General features: G+C 43.3%; 1 protein-coding gene across 3 annotated transcripts in view; it reads left to right on the top strand.

The window, feature by feature from the left end:
- Positions 1 to 20,092, top strand: part of LOC129696253 (dnaJ homolog subfamily C member 5-like) — a 156,571-nt gene extending 136,479 nt beyond the window's left edge. For all 3 annotated transcript variants that reach the window (XM_055633978.1, XM_055633977.1, XM_055633976.1), the window contains one exon: positions 16,484 to 20,092. In XM_055633978.1, coding sequence (XP_055489953.1) covers positions 16,484 to 16,584 — 101 coding nt within the window. In that variant the 3' untranslated portion in view covers positions 16,585 to 20,092. The remainder of the gene's footprint in view (positions 1 to 16,483) is intronic.
- Positions 20,093 to 22,441: the final 2,349 nt, after the last annotated feature.

The following is a 22,441-nucleotide window of genomic DNA, read 5'->3' as shown; positions in this document are numbered from 1 at the left end:
TGCGGCTTGGCAGGGCCTCAAGAACATGGCAGCAGTGAACTCTGTCTCTACCAGCCGCAAGCCCATTCAGGTAGCAGGAAGCAGCTTCACTTCACTCCCGAATGATCTCAACTCCTTCTACACCAGATTTGAAAAGGACAATAGCACCCAGCTAGAATCAATCGTCTCCATACTCAGACCTGATGACTCCGGCCTCAACATCAACACATCAGAGGTGGTGAGAGCCCTCAAAAGGACTAAAAAGAACACAGCTCCAGGGCCAGACAACATCTGTGGGTGGACCCTATGGCACTGTGCTGAGCAGCTGGGAGGTGTGTTCCAGCATCTGTTCCAGGGCTCTTTAACCAGCAGCACAGTCCCCGCGATGTGGAAAAACTCAACAGTGTTCCCATCCCAAAGAAGGGCACCACCAAGGTCCTGAATGACCTTAGACCGGTGGCTCTCACCTCCCTGATCATGAAGGCCATGGAGAGGATCATCAAGGAGCACATCACCAAGGCAACTGGCTCGATGATGGATCCATTGCAGTTTGCTTACCAGGCTGGCAGGGGTGTCGATGACGCAAAAATATTCATCATCCATAAGCATCTGGAAATCCCCAAGGCCACAGCCAGACTTCTGTTTGCAGACTTCTCATCAGCATTCAACACCATGCAGCCACATATTTTGGCTGAGAAGCTCATCACCCGCTTCCACCTCAACCAGCAACTCACTCTGTGGATTATAGACTTCCTCACCAACAGATCACAGAGGGTGTTGGTGAACCACACCTTGTCCGACACCCTCTTCACCTTCACTGGCTCTCCACAAGGCTGTGTCCTCTCCCCACTTCTCTTCATTCTCTACACTGATGACTGCAGATCCACCCAGCCAAACTGCCACTTTGTAAAATTTGCTGATGACACAGTTCTCCTGTCTCTCCTTCCCAGCCACACACAACATCACAGCTCAGCCCTGCAGGACTTTATAGTATGGTGTGAAAAGTCTTGTCTTGAGCAGGAGCCAGTGGAGATAGTGAAGGTATACAAATGCCTGGGAACAGCCTTCGACAACCTGCTAAGGTTTTCCTCTAACATAGAGGAAATCCTTAAAAAGTGCCATCAGAGACAGTACCTACTCAGGAAGCTGAAGTCATTTGGGATTGACAAAGACATTCTCACCACATTCTACTATGCATTAATTGAAAATGTAATAACCTTCTCTTTCACTAGCTGGTTCCACTCCATCACCCTGCAAAACAGAAACCGCCTGTTGAATGTGGTCAAGGTCTGCTCAAAAATCATTGAGCAGCCCGTCCGAACTCTCACTGCCCTATGCGACCAACAGTCTGTAAAGTTAACACGCAGGATTCTTCAGGACCCCTCTCACATCCTGTTTCCTGAGTTTGAGGGGCTCCCCTCAGGACGCAGACTCCGCTGTCCGGGTTGCTGGACACACAGGAGGAAGGCAACCTTCATCCCCAGGGCTGTCCAGCTTTTTAATGCTGATCACTGACTCATGAACATATGAAATGAAATAACCTTCTATATGCACTTTTTAATTGAAGCACTCAGGAAGCACTTTAAAAACTATTACTATGTGTTGAATGTTGATGTGCGGTGTGTGTTGTGTGATTGTGCAGTGTGTCTGTGAAATGCGTGTGCTGGTTGATTGTGCAGTATGCGTGCTGCTTATGTTTGTTGATTGTGTCCCTTTTTAAAAAGCTACTGTAATGCGCCCTTTTAAATTGCCCCTCGGGGACGAATAAAGTGCTTTGAATTGAATTGAATTGAATTGTCTTGCTGTAGAAAGAACCGTCGACCAATGAGTTTTGAGGCATTTGTTTGAACTTGAGCAGATAGGACGTGTCTATACACTTCAGAATTAATTATGCTACTACGATCAGCAGTTGTATCATCAATGAAGATAAGTGAGCCAGTACTTTCAGCAGCCATACATGCCCAGGCCATAACACCCCCACCACCGTGTTTCACAGATGAGGTGGTATGCTTTGGGTCTTGGGCAGTTCCTTCTCTCCTCCATACTTTGCTCTTGTCATCACTCTGATATAAGTTAATCTTCATCTCATCTGTCCACAAGACATTTTTCCAGAACTGTGGTTGCTCTTTTAAGTACTTCTTGACAAACTATAACCTGGCCATCCTATTTTTGCGGCTTAACCAGTGTTCTGCATCTTGCAGTATAGCCTCTGTATTTCTGTTCATGAAGTCTTCTGTGGGCAGTTGTCATAGACAAATCCACACCTGACTCCTGAAGAGTGTTTCTGATCTGTCGGACAGGTGTTTGGGGATCTTTCTTTATTATAGAGAATTCTTCTGTCATCAGCTGTCGAGGTCTTCCTTGGCCTGCCAGTCCCTTTGCGACTAGTAAGCTCAACAGTGCTCGCTTTCTTCTTCACGATGTTCCAAACAGTTGATTTCGGGAAGCCTAAGGTTTGGCTGATGTCTCTAACAGTTTTATAACACATTCATTGGCACAACTTTGGTCCTCATGTTGATAAACAGCAATAAAAGTTTCCAAATGTGATGGAAAGGCTGGAGGAAAGACTAGATGCTGAGAGCTCTCTAATACTTACATTGAGGCCTCAGCTCGCCGATATGTGATTAAATCCTGAACTTTCTGACGGAGCGACCGCAGGCAGTGAGATTGGGCCCGCACCTGTCCTCCACTATCACCCTGAGCACTGGCACACCACAGGGCTGTGTACTGAGCCCTATGCTCTACTCCCTCTTCACACATGACTGTGTTCCTGCATTCGACACCAACACCATCGTGAAGTTTGCAGACGACACAACAGTGATTGGGCTGATCACCAACGGTGATGAAACAAAATACCGAGCGGAGGTGCAGAACCTGGCGGACTGGTTTGCACGTAACAACTTGTCACTAAACACCTCCAAGACCAAGGAGCTGATTATTGACTTCAGGAGGTCCCATAATGGAGAATACGCCCAATCTCCATCTACGGGGAAAGTGTGGAGAGAGTGTCCAGCTTTAAGTTTCTGGGCACTCACATTTCAGAGGGCCTCACATGGTCCACCAACACCGCTGCGCTGGTCAAGAAGACACAGCAACGACTGTTCTTCCTGAGGACATTAAAAAAGACTGGTCTGCCCCAACAGCTGCTGACAACCTTCTACCGCTGCACCACAGAGAGCATATTAACGTATGGCATCTCTGTGTGGTATCTCAGCTGCACGGAGGCGGAGAGGAGAGCTCTTCAGTGCGTCGTCCACAGAGCGCAGAGGATTATTGGGACACAGCTACCAGCCTTGGAGGGCATCTACCACACACGATGCCTCAAGAAGGCCATCAGCATCCATAAAGACTCCTCACACCCTTGTAATGGACTGTTCGAACTACTTCCCTCCGGCAGACGTTACAAGGCCTTCTACGCCCGAACCTCCAGACTCAGGAACAGCTTCATTCCCAGAGCTATAGCGGCTCTGAACCGGCCCTGCTGAGTGCCCCCCACCCCCCCTGGACTGTCTCCCTAAGATGGTCACGTCGCACAGACACATCTGCACTTTAGTCTGTTGAACTGTTTTGACTGTTTCACTGTTCTATTACAATCCATGTTCTCGGGATATCAATATCTAAATCCAAATTTTATTAGTTATTTAGGTTATGACCGGTTGGAAGCTGCATACCAAATCGCGTTGCGCTTATGTGCAATGACAATAAAAGATATTATTATTAAACACACCTGACCAATTACAAATATATGTGAAGCCATGCATCCCAAACATTATGATGTCCTGAAATGGGGGGACTATGTATAAACACTGCTGTAATTTCTACATGGTGAAACCCAAATGTATAAAAATGGCCTTTAATAAAATCTGACATTGTGCACTTTAACTACATGTGATTGTTTCTATTACAAATCTCAAATTGTGGCATACAGAGGCAAATAAATAAATGATGGGTCTTTATCCCAAACATTATGGAGGGCGCTGTACAGTATTTTATTCAATTACAATCTATATATGACATTCTTTGATTCTATGATCTCTCTTCCCAAAAAGGGTCTGTTATGAAGACATTACTTAATTAATTAACAAAAATGTTGGAGAAACTCAGCGGGTGAGGCAACATCTATGGAGCGAAGGAATAGGTGATGTTTCGGGTCGAGACCCTTCTTCAGACTGATGTGGGGGGGGGGGGGGGGCACGGGAAGAAGAAAGGAAAAGGCCGAGACAGTGGGTTGTGGGAGAGCTGGGAAGGGGAGGGGAAAGAGGGAGAAAGCAAGGACTACCTGAAATGTGGAGAACACCTCAGCATCCTCCACTTCAGCGCTACAATGCTGTGAACTTTGTTCTGCACTCTGCATTTTCCCTTTGTTCTACATATTGTATTTGAGTTTGGCTTGATTGTATTTATGTATAATATTATCTGGTTTGGTCAGATAACATGCAAAGCAAAACATTTCACTGTACCTCTTTCAAAAATAAACCTAAATCTAAACCTATCATAAACAGGCCCAATTTGAGCCAGAGTCTCTACCAGCAAATAAGCTCATGACACTGTCCATTCTTTCACTATCTCAATCACTACTTCCCCAGCAATATGAACTCAACACCTCCTAGTTCAAAACCCTAAACTGGCCTAAGATCTACCAATTTTGCACTTCACGCCACCCACAGCCAGTGTGCTTGCAAGCCTTTCCCCACTATGATCGCCCCGTGACCTACGAACTGTTACCTGTTACCTGAAACAAAGGGAGCAAATATCTCTCTTGGAGTTAAAACACATGTGTAAACATCAAGAGTCAAGATCAAGAGTGTTTTATTGTCATATGTCCCGGATGGGACAATAAAATACTTACTTGCTGCAGCACAACCGAATATGTGAATATGTAAACATTGTATATAACGGGGGAAAAAAAAAGAAAAGGTTCAATAAATAACAAATATTGTGCAAATAACAAATAATAATATCGTTTTTTGCAGTTCAGAGCTCATAGCTTATTCGTTGTGTTTAATAGCCTGATGGCTGTGGGGAAGAAGCTGTTCATGAACCTGGATATTACAGGCTTCAGGCTTCTGTACCTTTTTCCTGATGGCAGTGGTGAGATAAGTGTGTGGCCAAGTTGGTGTGGGTCCTTGATGATTTTGGCTACCTTTTTGAGGCAGCGACTACGATAGATCCCTTTGATGGAGGGGAGGTCAAAGCCGGTGATAGACTGGGCAGTGGTCACACCTTTTTGTAGTCTTTTCGCTCCTGAATGTTCAAGTTGCCGAACCAGGCCATGATGCAGCCAGTCAGAATGCTCTCTACCATGCACCTGTAGAGGTTTAGGAGAATCCTCTTCGACATTGCCGAATCTTCGTAATCTTCTCAGGAAGAGGCCGATGTCAGGCAACACCATGGTAGTTGGAGACTCCATTGTGAGAAGTATGGACAGGGGTTTCTGCGGCAACAAACGGGATGCGAGGATGGTGTGCTGCCTCCCTGGTGCCAGGATCCAGGATATCACAGACAGAGTGCAGAAAATCCTCAAGGGCGAAGGTGAACAGCCGGAAGTGGTACTGCATGTCGGCACAAATGATGTCGGAAAGAAGGGGATGAAGCGTGACTTTAGAGAGCTCGGAAAAGTGCTGAAAAGCAGGACATCCAGGGTCGTTTGCTTCCAATTCCTCGTGTTAGGAAGCAGGAACAGGGAGATACAGGACCTGAATGTGTGGCTGAGGAACTGGTGCACGGGGCAGGGATTTAGATTCTTAGACCACTGGGATCTGTTTTGGAGTAAGGGGGAACTGTACAAAAGGGATGGATTGCATCTTAACAGGTGGGGGACCAGCATTCTGGCAGGCAGGTTTGTCACTGCTACACAGGTGGCTTTAAACTAAATAAGGGAGGGGGGGTCAAATGGGATCGTCAAGGATGGAGTTAAAGGGAAAGGAAGTAAATGGATAGTTAATGACCCCAGAATTAACGGGAAAGAAAGCTCACAAAGGGATAGGAGAGTATGGCCCAGTGTAATAGGGATCGATGTGAAAGGTGAGATGCGTAAGGAATTAAAAGTATGAGCGAAGTATATATGAATGCGCGAAGTATAAGAAGTAAAGTAGATGAGCTTGAGGCTCAGTTAGAGGTTGGTAGATATGACATTGTGGGGATTACTGAGACGTGGCTGCAGGTGGATCGGGCCTGGGAGGATCGGGCATGGGAACTTGGGGGGGGGGGGTAGCTCTGCTGGTGATGGATGGAATTCAGTCCCTTGCGAGGGAAGACAAAGGGACTGACGAGGTAGTCACTGTGGATTGAGTTGAGGAATTGCAAAGGCAAGAAGACACTAATTGGCGTTATCTACAGACCCCCAAATAATAGCCTGGATGTAGGGTATAAGTTGCAGCAGGAGTTAAAACTGGCATGTAACAAAGGAAATGCCACTGTGGTGATGGGGGATTTCAATATGCAGGTAGACTGGGAAAATCAATTTGGTTCAGGACCCCAAGAAAGAGAGTTTGTAGAATGCCTCCGAGATGGATTCTTAGAGCAGCTTGTAATGGAGCCGACCAGAGAAAAGAGAATTCTGGATTTAGTGATGTCCAATGAACCAGATTTGCTAAGAGAAGTAGAGATAAAGAAACTACTTGGAGGTAGTGATCATAATATGATTAGTTTTTTAATTTGAGAAGGAGAAGGTTAAATCGGAAGTGTCAGTGATGCAGTTGAACAAAGGAGACTATGAAGGCATGAGGGAGGAGCTGGCCAAGGTAGACTGGAAAGGGATCCTAGCAGGAATGACGGTGGAACAGCAATGGGCATAATCCGGAAGATGCAGGATCATTTCATTCCACAAAGGAAGAAAGATTCTAAGTGGAGTAGGAGGCAACTGTGGCTGACAAAAGAAGTTAGGGATAGAGTAGCCAGAAGCCAGAGGATTGAGAAACTTTCACAGGACAACAGAAGGAAACAAAACGGGCAATACGGGCTGAAGGACAGTAAAAGATGAAGTATGATAGGGAAGTCCCTGGCCGGGTGAAAATATAAAGAATGGGACAGTGAACAGGTAAATCAGTCTTCTAAGGAAGACATAAACAATTAGATATACTTACAGAGGAAAAAGAGAGTGAAAGAAATTTTCAAGTTAAATGGGGGTCCCTTGAAGGATAAATCCCCAGACACGGGTCTGAAATTATTATGGGAAAAACAAAGAAATGGCAGATCAGAATTCAACAGGTCAGGATTTCTTGTGGATTGGAGGATCTATCTTCACTAAGGAAGACAGAGAGAAAACAATCAGACCCAGAAAAGCTGGAAAAATGGATGAAGAGGGATGGGCCAGTAAATGTAAAAGTGTATCTAGACTTTCAGAAAGCCTTTGATCTTCTGGAATTTTTTGACTGAAAATTGGAGCACATGGTATTGGGGGTATTGGGGATAGGGTGTTGACGTGGATAGAAAATTGGTTGGCAGACCGGAAGCAAAGAGTAAGAGTGAACGGGTCCTTTTCAGAATGGCAGGCAGTGGCGAGTGGAGTGCCGCAAGGCTCAGTGTTGGGGCCGCAATTGTTTACCATATATATTAATGATTTGGAAGAGGGAATTAGGAGCAACATTAGCAAGTTTGCGGATGACACAAAGCTGCATGGCAGTGTGAACTGAGAAGCAGATGTTAGGAGGTTGCAGGGTGACCTGGGCAGGTTGAGTGAGTGGGCAGATGCGTGGCAGATGCAGTATAATATAGATAAATGTGAGGTTATCCACTTTGGCGGCAAAAACAAGAGGGCAGATTATTATCTCAATGTGGTTAGGTTAGGTAAGGGGGAGGTACAGCGAGACCTGGGTGGCCTTGTACACCAGTCACTGAAAGTTGGCGTGCAGGTACAGCAGGCAGTGAAGAAAGCTAATGCAATGTTGGCCTTCATAACAAGATGATTTCAGTATAGGAGTAAAGAGGTTCTTCTGCAGTTGTATAGGGCCCTGGTAAGACCACATCTGGAGTATTGTGTACAGTTTTGGTCTCCTAATTTGAGGAAGGACAGCCTTGTGATTGAGGCAGTGCAGCGTAGGTTCACGAGATTGATCCCTGGGATGGTGGGACTGTCATATGAGGAAAGATTGAAAAGACTATGTTTGTATTCACTGGAGTTTAGAAGGATGAGGGGTGTTCTTATAGAAACATATAAAATTATAAAAGGACAGGACAAGTTAGATGCAGGAAAAATGTTCCCAATGTTGGGCGAGTCCAGAACCAGGGGCCACAGTCTTAGAATAAAGGGGAGGCCATTTAAGACTGAAGTGAGAAAAAACTTTTTCACCCTGAGAGTTGTGAATTTGTGGAATTCCCTGCCACAGCGGGCAGTGGAGGCCAAATCATTGGATGGATTTAAGAAAGAGTTAGATAGAGCTCTAGGGGTTAGTGGAATCAATAGATATGGGGAGAAGGCAGGCACGGGTTATTGATTGGGGACGATCAGCCATGATCACAATGAATGGCGGTGTTGGATCGAAGGGCCGAATGGTCTCCTCCTGCACCTATTTTCTATGTTTCTATGAAGTATAGTCGCTGATGTGCCTTCTTTACAATTGTATCGGTGTGCTGATATATGCACGCCCAGGAATTTGAAGTTATTGACTTCAGTAGCATTTACCTACTTTATCACTTCATCTAGCAGTAGCAGACTTTCACAGAAAATCTACATGCAATTGACAACACTCATTTACCACATTTATTCTGGCAGAATTTCTAAACATGAATCTTTATCACAAATGAACAAGTATGTTTTATGCTGTCCTAGTGGTTTAGAAATTAATTCTGCCTGAGTGCTGAGTTCAGGCTCCTGTGTGGAGAAGCACAAGTCTCACATAATACTGAGCCTGAAGCCTCATCGTCAGTTAGATAAACACTCTCAGTAGCTCGCCAAAAATAGTCTCACCTGTTGGGTCAGTGTATTGAAAATCATAAGATTGCAGGTATTGTAAATCTGAAATAAAACAGAACATGCAGGTAACACTCAGGAGATCTGTAGAGTCTGTAGAACTAGAACCAGATTTCATGTTTCAGGTCAGAAATGGCAAGGAGAATAATAGATATCATCTATCTTCTATCTTCTATCTATTATTATATAGAAGTCTGTGGCTGCCGCCTGCCGCCTGGCGTCCGGCTGCCTTTCTTCCTTTTGATTCGCTGCTCCTTCCTATCAGCTTCCAACACACTTCAAAACAAAGTTGCAAGACAGGAACACTCTGAACTTTTCACCTCAATGGGATATCACAGCAAGTGCTTCAACAGGAGGGGGAGGGCCAATTGGTATTGCAATTGGAACTGCTGCAGCAGGCAGGGAAGTGCAATTGGATTTTTTTTTCAATTCATTGCTGAGGGAGGCAGGGGAGTACTGGAATCTTACATTTGGGAACGGGTTCAGTTCCGTTGGAGGAGACGGGTGCATGGTGGAATATTGGGTTGGGGGATCACACCATTGGGGGAGCAGATCCAACGGGTCTGCACTTGGTCTAGTATAACATACAAGTTAGTTTTCCGTTGCAGAAAAAGGTGGGGAAGACATGGTAAAACAAAGGCAATTAGGGTGAGACAAAAGGGATATTGTAGTAACTCAAAGCACATGAAGCTGCTTTGCGTGAAGCATTGCTAACATAGGGCTGTGGGACTCAGGCACCCGGAACAAAGATACCAGTATATTTGCTCAGAACTGAAATGTTAACTGTTTCTCTTTCTACTGATACTGCTCCACCTGTTGGGTGTTTCCAGTATTTTCTGTTTTTATTGGGCCTTTTCAATATTAGCAGAGAAATGTTGAAGGACTGAATAGAATTTGAGAATATTAGTGGATCACGCAACCTTGTTTGGGATCGGGGCAGTAGTTTTGAGTACGTGGGAGTGACATCTGTTACTGGGACACTTTACAAGATGGCAAAATTAGTTGTGAAACCCCACCGCACACTTACACCCACGTCCACGCAGGCAATAATAATCGCCATGAAGAGTATGTGCCTGCAAGTCCATGGGCCCCGATTTAACTGCATGGACCTGGATTTCTTACTTGGCCTTGTAGTAAAGAGATGGGCAGTTTGATACATCTGATTGTAGTTTTTTATAGAACAGCTACTTTCCTGTGATCAAAATCCACAAATACCTGTTCAGTCTTAGCCAGTGTATTTGCAGCAAAGGGTTGTCTTCCTGTCCTGCATTGGTTCCTCTGGAGTCACCCAAAAAGCAGTGTGCATCCTCTTCCTTATACACCTACTGCTCCCCGGCAACCGTGTCTGAAGGCATTGTGTCAGGTTATACACTCTTACTGTCAATATTCGCCATCAAGCCATGGGGCGGCACAGTGGCGTAGCGGTAGAGTTGCTGCCTTACAGCGCTTTCAGCACCAGAGTCCCGGGTTGGATCCCGACTACGAGTGCTGTCTGTATGGAGTTTATAGGTTCTCCCCGTGACTGCGTGGGTTTTCTCCGAGATCTTTAGTTTCCTTCCACAATCCAAAGACGTACAAGTTTGTAGGTTGATTGGCTTTGCATTCATGTAAATTGGCCTTAGCATATATAGGATAGGGTTAATGTGCTGGGATCGTGTTAATATGCAGGGATTACTGATCGGTGCGGACTCGGTGGGCCTCCTCGCCTTTGATACTTTATTTAGCTTTAGCTTTATTTAGCTTCCATTTATGTCTGGTAATGAAATAACTCCAATATAATTTCTGATCTCCAAATGGTGCCAGGCTTGGAAATATGAATGGTGACATCTGATCTCAGGGGATTTGTACAGTACTAGATATAGTCATGCTGTGGTTAAGTTACTGGACATATATCCAGAGGCCTGTGTCATGGAGCTGGAGACATGCATTTAAAGCCCATTTAAAATCAAGTAATTTAATCAATCTGAAACAAAAACCTTGGGTAAAAGATGGGTGCGGTTAGTAGAGCTGTTGGCTTACATAGAAACATAGAAAATAGGTGCAGGAGTAGGCCATTCGGCCCTTCGAACCTGCACCGCCATGATCATGGCTGATCATCCAACTCAGTATCCCGTACCTGCCTTCTCTCCATACCCCCTGATCGCTTTAGCCACAAGCGCCACATCTAACTCCCTCTTAAATATAGCCAATGAACTGGCCTCAACTACCTTCTGTGGCAGAGAATTCCAGAGATTCACCACTCTCTGTGTGAAAAATGATTCTTACAGTTCCAGTGAACAGGGTTCAATCCTGACCTCAATAGAGGTTCTCTGGAAGTGTAAGGCAACCGCTCTACTAACTGCACCACTCTTGTAGCCAAGCTTTTTGTTTCAGATTTATTCAATTACTTGATGCTGTCTGAGTAGGCTTCCTCCAGGTACACCAATTTCCTCCCACATCCCAGAGGCATGTTGGCTGGAAGTTAATTGTTTAGTTTAGTTTATTGTCACGTGTACCGAGGTACAGTGAAAAGCTTTTAGTTTGGCCACTGTAAATTGTCATTAATGTGGGAAGATGGTATACTGATGGTCATGTGGGGAGAATATGTTACAGGGAAAATTATTGTGAGTTGGCATAGACTTGATGGGCTAAATTGCCTTTTACGTTGTATATGTATGGTTTTCTTTCTTAATCACAAAATTACTAATTTGTCATCTGGTTTTGTAAATCCAATGCCTGTCCCATGTTAAAAGAAGTCCCGCACAGACACCAACCATTCCTCACTATGACTCACAGAGTAGAAGCAAGTCATCCTCAATACCGAGGGACTGGCTGAGCAACTAGAGGGAGGTAGGACATCTGCCATCAGGTGAACCCAGGCCCAGCAATGTGAATAGTTCGTAACTGTCTACAAGTTAAAGTCCTAAACCTGGGCAAGATCAATTATGAAGGTATTAGATAGGAACTTGCAGAAGGTGCTTTGGAGATGCTCTTTACCGGTAATGAAATGCCTGGCAAGTGGAAGGCTTTTAAAGATGAGATTGGAAGAGTTCAGTGAGAGAATGTTCCAATTAGAATGAAGGGCAAGATTGTTTTTGGAGTGCGGGATGACTAGGGATATCGAGGTGCCAGAGAAAAGAAAGCATATGTGTAGGAAAGAACTGCAGATGCTGATTTAAATTGAAGATAGACACAAAATGCTGGAGTAATTCAGCGGGACAGGCCCGAGAAGGGTCGAGACCCTTCTTAACGTCACTCATTCCATCTCTCCAGAGATGCTGGCTGTCCCGCTGAGTTACTCCAGCATTTTGTGTCTATCTCAAAAGGAAGCATATGTCAGGTATAGGCAGATGAGATCGCAAAGCTCTTGATGAATGTATGAGTAAGAGGAAATTGTGAGGACAAATATAATAATAATAATAATAATAATAATAATAATAATAATAATAATAATAATAATAATAATAATAATAATATTTTATTTATAGAGCACTTTAAAAACAATCATAGTTGCAACAAAGTGCTGTACATCACTAATCATTGATAAAAAAGTTAATACACACCAAAAATAACAATCAAAAGAAATAGTAGGAAAAGAAATGTAAAATAAAGAAACATTAAAAACACGAAAAACAGAAACAAAGTCTCAGGCATGGTCAAAAGCCAGGGAGTACAAATGTGTTTTAACACTGGATTTGAAGATGGACAGTGAGGGGGCCTGTCTGATGTGCAACGGCAGGGTGTTCCAGAGTGCCGGAGCAGCAACAGAGAAGGCTCTATCCCCTCTGAGCCTCCGATTAGACCTCGGTACCTCCAGGTGACCAGCTGACCTGAGGGACCGGGCAGGAGCATATGGGTGGAGCAGCTCAGAGAGGTAAGGCGGGGCGAGCCCATTCAGAGATTTAAAAACAAATAACAGTATCTTAAAATTAACTCGAAAGTGCACCGGGAGCCAGTGGAGGGAGGCCAGAATTGGCGATATGTGCTCCCTCTTTCGAATCCCAGTTAAAAGGCGAGCAGCAGCATTCTGAACCAACTGGAGACGAGCCAGTGAAGAACGAGCAACTCCAAAATACAGCGCGTTACAGTAATCCAGCCTAGATGTAATAAAGGCATGGATTACTGTTTCAAAATGCTGCCACTCGAGAATGGGCTTCACCTTCGCCAGCTTCCTTAGGTGAAAGAAGCTGGACTTAACCACCGCGCATATTTGGCGATCTAATTTAAAGTCACTGAATAGAACACAAGATAGTTGTGGCAGACAAGATAAAGGAAAATCCTGAGATTCTACAGGTATATTAAGAGCAGGGGAGAGAATGAGATCTCTTAAGCATCAACCATGAGTGGAGCTGTAAAAGATAGGGCAAGTGTTAATTCAGTACTTCTCATTTGTATTGACTGAGGTGAAGGTCATGGAAGCAAATGGACTGAGGAAATCAGTGGTGATGCCTTGGACTATATCTGAATTACAAAAGAGTTGGTACTAGCAGTCTTAAAGAATATTAAGGTGGGTAAATCCCTGGGGCCTGACCAAATGTATCCGCAGACATTCCGGAAAGCTAGGAGAGAAATTATTGAAGCCCTGGAAATGATATTGGCACCATATTTAGTTATGGAGGAAGTACCAGAGACTAGAGGGTGGCTAATGCTGTACCTTTATTTAAGAAGGTTTGCTAAGACAAGTCAAGGAACTAAATATCATGAAAGATAAGACAGAAGTTGGTTCCATTTCTGAAATGTCTTTATGTGGATGTTCCAGAGCAAGGTGACACACACGGGGAAGGCAGAGGAAGCAGCAAACAGGTGGAGAAAGAGCTGAAATGTTCATATTTTTCAATTAATTTTTAATATACTTTCCAACATAAAGTAAATCCCCTGGTTGGGTGTAATTCTCTGAAATACACTGGAGACCAGATTCTCAAAGTTCCCACAGTGACTTGACAGCGAGAATTTCTCAGCATAAACCATCAATATGGTTCGGGAGCTGCAAGGCGTACGAAGGGCACCAACTAGACAGGATTGTGAAGACCGCCAGCAGGATTATTGGTGCTCCACCCCCTTTCCTGCTGGACATATACAGGAAGAGATGTATCAGCAGAGCCATCTCCATCATCAATGATCCCTACCACCCATCGCATCACATATTCTCCATCCTGCCATCTGGGAAGAGATACAGGAGCATTAGCTGCAAAACCAGCAGGATGCTCCTCAGCTTCTTCCCGCAGGCTATAAGACTGCTAAACGGACTTTGCCCCCTGCCAAAGTATCGCGCACCAACCACCAACCTGGACACACTGCAGCAGAGCCACTGTCGTGCCGCTGCCGATCGGAACGCCTGTTGATGTTTAGTAGAGTGTTAATTTGTTCATGATATATGTATTTTTATTTCTATTTATTTTTAATGCACACTGAATTTCTCAGCATAAACCATCAATATGGACTGGTTGAGCAATGCTTTTTTGTTTCCTCTGGGTATGTGAATACTCAGGAAATGACAATAAAGATATACTATACTATACAATATGGATGTATTGCCACAATATTTGCAAGCAACATGTTGCCTTATAAAAGCTTTTGAAATATTTCTGACAGCCTGCCACATGATCTTTCTATTTTTAAAACTTGGAAACAGATTACTATCCATTCGCCAGCCTAAACTTCAACAGCATTGAAGTGTCAATGAGCATACCTGCCCTGTGCAAGTTTCAGTGAGAGCGTAGACCACTCTGCTACTCCTTGGTCAATAGTATTTAAGTTACTTGATTTGATTATGACTATTGCTGACACCGCATTTACATTTGTCCTTGACCTTAATGTTCTTAATGTAAAGAAATGGTTTATTAGCATGGCTCAGACCGTGCGGGGTTTTTTGTTCAATTATTCATCATGCCATTTTTGTCAATAAAGACTTACTCCGTTGGGAATGCTGGCAATTCCATACCAAACTGCCAGCTTTTAATCCACTGTAGGTGTCAAGGCATTTTGGGCTCCCACATTTGTCAGCCATATACTCTATTGATAGTTTCACCACTCTGCTCGAATGTTGGACTCCACAGAGAGTCCAGCAGCAGAGCACTGCCATGCTGAATTTTCCAGCACTTAGACTGGGCATTCTGCTGAGCTTATAAAAATTTAAACTTGGCACAGAAATGGAATGAAGAGGAATGGCTGCAAAGGAGAAGGGGAAGCAGTAATTTTCACTTTCTGAACTAATTGAGTTTATTTAAATAGATCAGCCATGATTGAATGGCGGAGGGCCTCCAATGCCTTACGGTCTTATGGACTATTATTTTTGAGTTGTATATTTTATCCTTTCACTCTCCCTATGTGCCTAACCCAAAATAAGTGACTTGACCAAGTTCAATATCAAAGGATCTGGGAATCTCCATTCTTGGTGCTTTGTGTTCACTCACAGTTTCCAGAAGGGGGTTATTGGACAGAGATCTGGAGCAGAAATATTTATTTGAACAAATCAGACTTTAAATCAGGGAATTTAATGCCTTACATCTAATCAAATGGTGAATTTACTTAAATTATGTGAGGAATTCACACATTGTATTTTAAAGAGGCATCACCTCATGATAGCAACTGCAGTGTAAGACATATCACATTCAAATCCCCAGAGATATAAATCATTCTCCTTAATACATCTACTCGTATCTAGATTTTCCAGAATCAGCTCATGGAGATGCTTTATTAATTTGTTAATATTGACACAGCACAGTGGTTCATTTGAATTTTGCTTGCTTTAAAACAGGTGAGAATTTCCAAAGTAAGAAACAACATACCAATCTCGTTTATGCAATTCACTCAACGATGGATGGTGGGGAATGTTTCTTCAGCTGTCTTGGCTGAAATGGATTCCATCAATGATTTAGCTGTGGAGCCACCCCTGAATACTTGCAGTCATCTGCGCAATGTAGACACGGTTTATTAATTATTGCAGAATGTTTTGGCCTTGTTTCCATAGGAGAAGAGAAATTATTTATTAACTGAAAATTTTGAGGGAAAATAAACTGAAATGTTTGAGGGAAAATAAAAACATGCCTTTAACACAATTGCACTTTTTATAGGCAAGAAATAAATGCAAAAATGACCAGCATAGACAATAGACAATAGGTACAGGAGTAAGCCATTTGGCCCTTCGAGCCAGCACCGTTATTCAATGTCATCATGACTGATCATCCATAATCAGTACCCCGTTCCTGCCTTCTCTCCATATCCCTTAACACTGCTATCCCTAAGTGCACTATCTAACTCTCTCTTGAAAGCATCCAGAGACCCAGTCTCCACTGCCCCCTGAGGCAGAGAATTCCACACTCTGTGTGAAATGCCAGTTCATCAGATAGATAAGGGTCCCGACCCAAAATGTCACCCATCCTTTTTCTCCAGAAGTGCTGTCTGATCCGCTGAGTTACTCCTGCACTTTGTGTTTACTGCGTATATACCAGCATCTGCAGTTCCTTTCTGTACACTGCTGGTTGATCCGGATGGCTTGGTTTTGCTGAAGCCTGCAGTAAAATCTTCTGTTAACTTTTGGATATTTCCAAGCATACAGTATCCACACACACACCAGTTTAATGTGCTAATGCCGCCGTCCTTGTTGCTTTGTAGTTGCAGATGGAGAGCCTCCAATCGTTCTTCAGCCAACAAACGCAAATGAGAAAACTCAGCTGATTAGGGACAGTCGGCGAACCTACAACACAGATGGGTAGAACCTGAGAGGACGGGAAGTTGAGCTGAAATTCCATGCAACCTTTACACTAGGATGTGCCTTGGAGAGAAGTTGCAGTTTTCATTTGGAAAATTAAGCCATCAGCTACCAACGTTTAATCACTTAAAAGACACCGTCAATTGTTTCCAGCAGTTTAAAGAATTGATCTACAACATCAGTCTAATATTGCTCTGGACACTTCAATAACAAATTCCATTTTTTCTCATTTTGATCTTATAACATTATCGGGAAATAAGCAGTCATTTATTTTTAATTATTCTGGTGAATAATGTGTTTAATGTACTTCAACAGCCCAACCCCTCCTCAAATTAATTGTCAGGCTTTGTACAACATGTAACCGATTTCATCGTTTTGGGTAAGACAATATATTTATTAAACAGACTCCAACAATACCGGAAGAGAAAACCGACTCACTTCTTTCCACTTTACTCATTACCCTAACAGAAAGTTGGAATTTAATCGTCTGCTACTAAATATTTCAGCAGGTCCGTTGCTTATAACTGCATTCTCTGTCTGTGCAATATTGGCACTGTTTGTCTAAAACCAATAGACATGCTCATTGGTTTAAGTGCTGCTAAAAATTGGGTTTCAAATGCAAGTAGACAGATTGGATGATCCATGTCAATAAACAATGCTAAAGATTTTAGCAGGGTGCTTCAGGTCAAAATAAAAGTTCATTAAAATAATTTTAATAAATGCAATACAGAAATGGTTTGATGTGGCTTTATAGCATGTTCTGTAATGTATTTCCAACTGATCTCAACTGTAACTTTGCCTGTCATCTGCATGTCTGCTCTGTAAATTTAGGATGCTGTATTTTAGCTTTAACAAGCTACACATTTCTCAAATACCTGTTACTAAAAGGAATATTTTTTTTATTTTGTGTGTAACAGGATTAGACTAATATTGAAAGCTTTCTAAAGATTGTAATTGCTGTATTTATAGAGCTATTGTATTTCTGGAACAAAACTGTATTATGTTTTGTTGTTAATATCTCTGAAATCTAATGTCTAAATGTCTGCTCTCTTAAAATCAAATAGAAGAGCATTCTTTCAAAGGCTGGATTTATATATATTTATGTTCTGTTGTTACTTATATTGTACATATCCTATTAGTTTTCACAAACCCTAGTTAACAACTTTTCTTTGCTTTGAGCAATGTGAAAGCATCATCTGTTATTCATCTGTGAAGGAAGAGTGAAATTGTAGTTTAGGATATTTTAATGTTGGTTCATATTATACAACACATTCCCCTTGTAAGTTACTACTCTTGGCTGCAGTACTTCACAGATTCCAATATTATCTTGTTTCTCCCTCTCTTCCAAGACTTGAAATTGTAAAAGTCTGGAATGCTTTTGGAAACCTATATCCTGCACTATATTTGGCTACATTGCTTGGCACAACTATTTTAAAGTTCCACTGATTAGGAACTTTGCATTCAATGCTGGTCTTTATCATTTCTGCCCACGTAAGCCTTGAAATGTTGCAGCCCTGTTTCTGAGAATACATCACAAGCTTTACAGTTACTCAAAGAAAATTTGTTTAAATGTTGCAAATATGATTTTTTTTTTTTAATTTTCAAATATTCATGCTTCCTGCATTCCTGAGCATTTCCAGTACTTTCTATTTTGTGCCCTATAATTAATTGTATCACTTCTGAGATGATGATTCCTGATTATATTACTTTGACTAGAGTTTATCCGTCAACAAATAGAAATATAAATAAAAAATAAGAATCTGCTTAGGTATAAATGTAAAGCACAGTTCTCAGAGCTATTAGCATGGCGAATAAACAATTATTTATATAAAAAAGGTGAAAAAGAGGAATGTCTGAAAGAACTTTTGAAGTAATCACTTAAAGCAATATTTATTTTCGAGTCATAGATTAACCCAACACAAAAACAGGCCCTTCGGCCCAACTTATCCAAGCTGACCGAGGTGCCCCATCTAAACTAGTCCCATTCACCTGTGGATTACTCCTATCATTCTAAACTTTTCCTATCTACGTACGTGTCCAAATGTCTTTTAAATGTTGCTATTGTACCTGCCTCAACGACTTCCTTTGGCAGCTTCTTCCATATGTCAACCACCATCTTTGTAAAAACGTTGCCCCTCGAGTTCCTGTTAAATATGTTCCCTCTTATCTTTCTAATTCTTGATTCTCCTACCATGGGAAGAAGACCTTGACCATTCACCAACCTCTTCCTATAGCTCTAGCCCTCAAGTCCTGACAACATTCTCGTGAATCTTCTCTTTCCAGCTTATCTTTTCTATCACAGGGTGATCAAAACTGAATACAATACTTCTATATTCAATGCCCTGACTGATGAAGGCCAACATGCCAAAAACCTTCTTCACTGCTGCCACTTTCATGAAACTATGCATTTGAGGGAAATATGTATTTATTTTACTTTTGCATTTCATGTTTAACCTAATGTTTCTGTTCTGCTTAACAAAAATACATAACCACCAAAAAAAGGAAAGAAAAATGTAAACAGGAATATTATTTAAAATATATGGCTGGATTGGATGACAATAATTAGGAATATTTCAGTATTTATGGTTTGTGTACACATTACCTATGTTAAAGAATATTATTAAAAAGGTTACTGTTCTAAAAAGCTTGTACTTGCTCAATGCTGACTAGAAATCTCATATTTGAATGTCTACGTTTCTTTCCCTGATTAAGTTAGTAAATGTTCTCAATGTGTTTTCCATGTCCATAGCTTCATAACAAGAATGTATATTGAAATTTGAATATGAACAATTCTGCGCCTGGCGCTCTTACTGTTAATTAATCAAAACATTTTTTGCTCCCTTTGATTTCCATATTGCACTCTTAGAACAAGATTCTGATGCACACATCTCTATCCATAAAATATATATTCATGTCCCTGTTTAGGACATTGTATATCTTTGTTTGAGTAAATGTCTTGCAGAACGTGTGTGTTTAATATTCCCAGATGTTCTACATGGTTAGTGAGTTCACTACACCCAGATGTTCTGCATGCCAGCATGTTCAACATGCACAGATGTTCCACATGCCAGTGTGTTCAATACATCCAGATGTTGTGCATGGCCAATGAGTTCATTACACCCAGATGTTCTGCATGCCAGCATATTCTATATGCACAGATGTTCCACATGCAGCATGTTCACTGTATCTAGAAGTACTGCATGCCAGTAGGTTCAATATGCACAGTTCCACATGCAAGCATGTTGGCTATATCCAGATGTTCTGCATGACAACATGTTCAATATACACATATGTTCCACATGCCAGCATGGTCACTATATCTAGATGTTCTACATGCCTGCATGTTCAGTATAACCAGAAGTTCTAATTGGTCAGCATGTTCAATATGCCCAGACGTTCTGCATGACAAGTGGCAATAGCAAATCAGTGAATGCGGCTGTACAATTGCATTGACGATCATGGCAATTAGCTCCCATCAACTCTGTGGAGCTATTTTCATGCCCAAGATATATGATTTCATTTTAATATGATATTTGCATGAGTAATTCCCAATTTTCTACTGGGAAAGCATGGAACTCATGTCACATATGAAGTGAATCAATCAGGTTCAGAATTGGTGGAAGGGGGTACAATTTTGTTTGCAGTACATCAAAGTGGATATTAAAGGACAAATTATCCAATGAATATACAAAAATAGGTAATGGATAATTCAATCAAGTTGACCCCACAAAATGGGGGGGTTGCATGTAAGGTAATCGGGTCAAAGGGCATGTCGCACGGAGCAGCTCAATCCATCTGGAGGACATGGCAGCCTCGGCATACACTGTTAACACATGAAACGCGTACTTTCTTACCTGTTAAAAAACGCCGAAATGTTCAAGTTTTGCGCTGTAAATAATTGCGGAGGGTGACTGAGCGCTCAGAACCAAATGCTCTAGTATCTTTGCTCTGAACCCGAGCACCAAGGTGAAAGCGGCCGAAGGAGCGTGTTGTCTATGAGAATATCATTAGCATATTGGAATGTCTTGCGGAATTGTACGCATGCGCAGAGAGACTCAAGATGGCGTTTTGAATACAAGAAGCATGTTAAGTACCTGTGTGTTCCGAGTCTTATTTAAGTCCGTTTCCCGCACCAATACATAACAATTTATCGATGAGGATGTCGAATTCGTTAGCAGGAACAGAATTGCAGTTGATTCGAGGTATTCTCAAGATCAAACAGAAAGTTAAAGAAGAGTATGTATTTGGCGCGCAAAAAGTTGGAACGGGAACACACAATCGCCATGTAACAAGCAGTGCTGTAGCGGGGCAGCCAATCTAGAAGCCCACGAAAACCTAGCCAGCAGAATGGCGACCTTGTTTGCTTACCTGAAACACTTTCCAGTGCCGTGCAGCCCAGGGATGAGGCCAGCAACCACCACCGACGACGAGAAGCCGAGTCTCCGAGAGCCAGCGCTGGTGATAACGCAAGGACACATCGGTAAGTGATGTAGCTCTGATGCAGTCAACTTACCTAGCCGGAGGTCTACCGTGTCGCCAGCCGGACGTCGCGTAACCAGCAAAGCTAGCCCGTGAAGCCAGCAAAGCCAGCCCGTGACAACCGGTGAATTCAGCGCAGCAAAATCTGGACGTTACAAATTTAGTGTATTGTTCATTGATAAAAATAATTTAGAGGATATATGTGTATATTGCATGTATATGGCTTGAAATATATTAGTATATTATTATGTTAGTATATTATTAATATTAGTATGTTGGTATAAATCGATTATTATATTAGTATATTATTATATTCGTATATTAGTATAAATCGATTAGTATAGGGGGGTTGCATGTAAGGTCATCGGGTCAAAGGGCATGATGCACGGAGCAGCTCAATCCATGTGGAGGACATATGGTATACGGATTCGGTATACACTGTTAGCACATAAAACGCGTACTTTCTTTCCTGTTAAAAACCGCCGAAATTACCATTTTGTGCACTGTAAAAAATTGTGGGTGCTGTTATTGAAAGCGGGAAGGTATGTAAACTGGTGTTATCTCATGGTGTAGTGTATTTTACAATCCGCGACTATTAGCCGTATTCATTGTTGTGTCCAGAGAGACAGTGCCATCTCGATAAGCCTTCGCTAAATAAAGCGAAAGTCAGAGCAATTTGATTGCAATATTGCGGGGTTAATTTTTTGGGTGACTGAGCGCTCAGAACCAAATGCTCTAATATCCTCTAAATATGCTCTAAACACCCTCTAATATCTTTGCTCTGAACCTGAGCACCAAGGTGTAAGAGGCCGAAGGAGCGCATCCCTCGGGACAGCCCCCACTCATCCCCCCAGGGTCAGAGCTGTCCAGCCACGGCCGTCCTCCACCCTGTCTCCCCCTGTGGGCTGCAATGTCAGGGGCTGTGGTCGGCAGCACCCACATACGGGGCCGGGTGGAGAGGGGCCGGGTGGAGAGGGGCCGGGTGGAGCGGGGGGGCCGGGTGGAGCGGGGCTGGGTGGAGCGGGGCCGGGTGGAGAGCGGGGGGCTGGGTGGAGCGGGGCTGGGTGGAGCGGGGCCGGGTGGAGCGGGGCCGGGTGCAGCGGGGCGGGGTCGAGCGGGGCTGAGTGGAGCGGGGCTGGGTGGAGCGGGCCGGGTGATGCGGGGCCAGGTGGAGCGGGGCTGGGTGGAGCGGGGCCGGGTGGAGCGGGGCCGGGTGGAGCGGGGCCGGGTGGAGCGGGGCCGGGTGGAGCGGGGCCGGGTGTGGAGCGGGGCTGGGTGGAGCGGGGCCGGGTGATGCGGGGCCGGGTGGATGCGGGGCCGGGTGATGCGGGGCCGGGTGGAGCGGGGCCGGGTTGAGCGGGGCCGGGTGGAGCGGGGCCGGG

Source organism: Leucoraja erinacea, chromosome 4 (assembly GCF_028641065.1).
Source record: "Leucoraja erinacea ecotype New England chromosome 4, Leri_hhj_1, whole genome shotgun sequence".
NCBI lineage: Eukaryota > Metazoa > Chordata > Chondrichthyes > Rajiformes > Rajidae > Leucoraja > Leucoraja erinaceus.
Note: the sequence above shows the minus strand (reverse complement) of the source record. Positions and strands in the feature narration are given on the sequence as shown.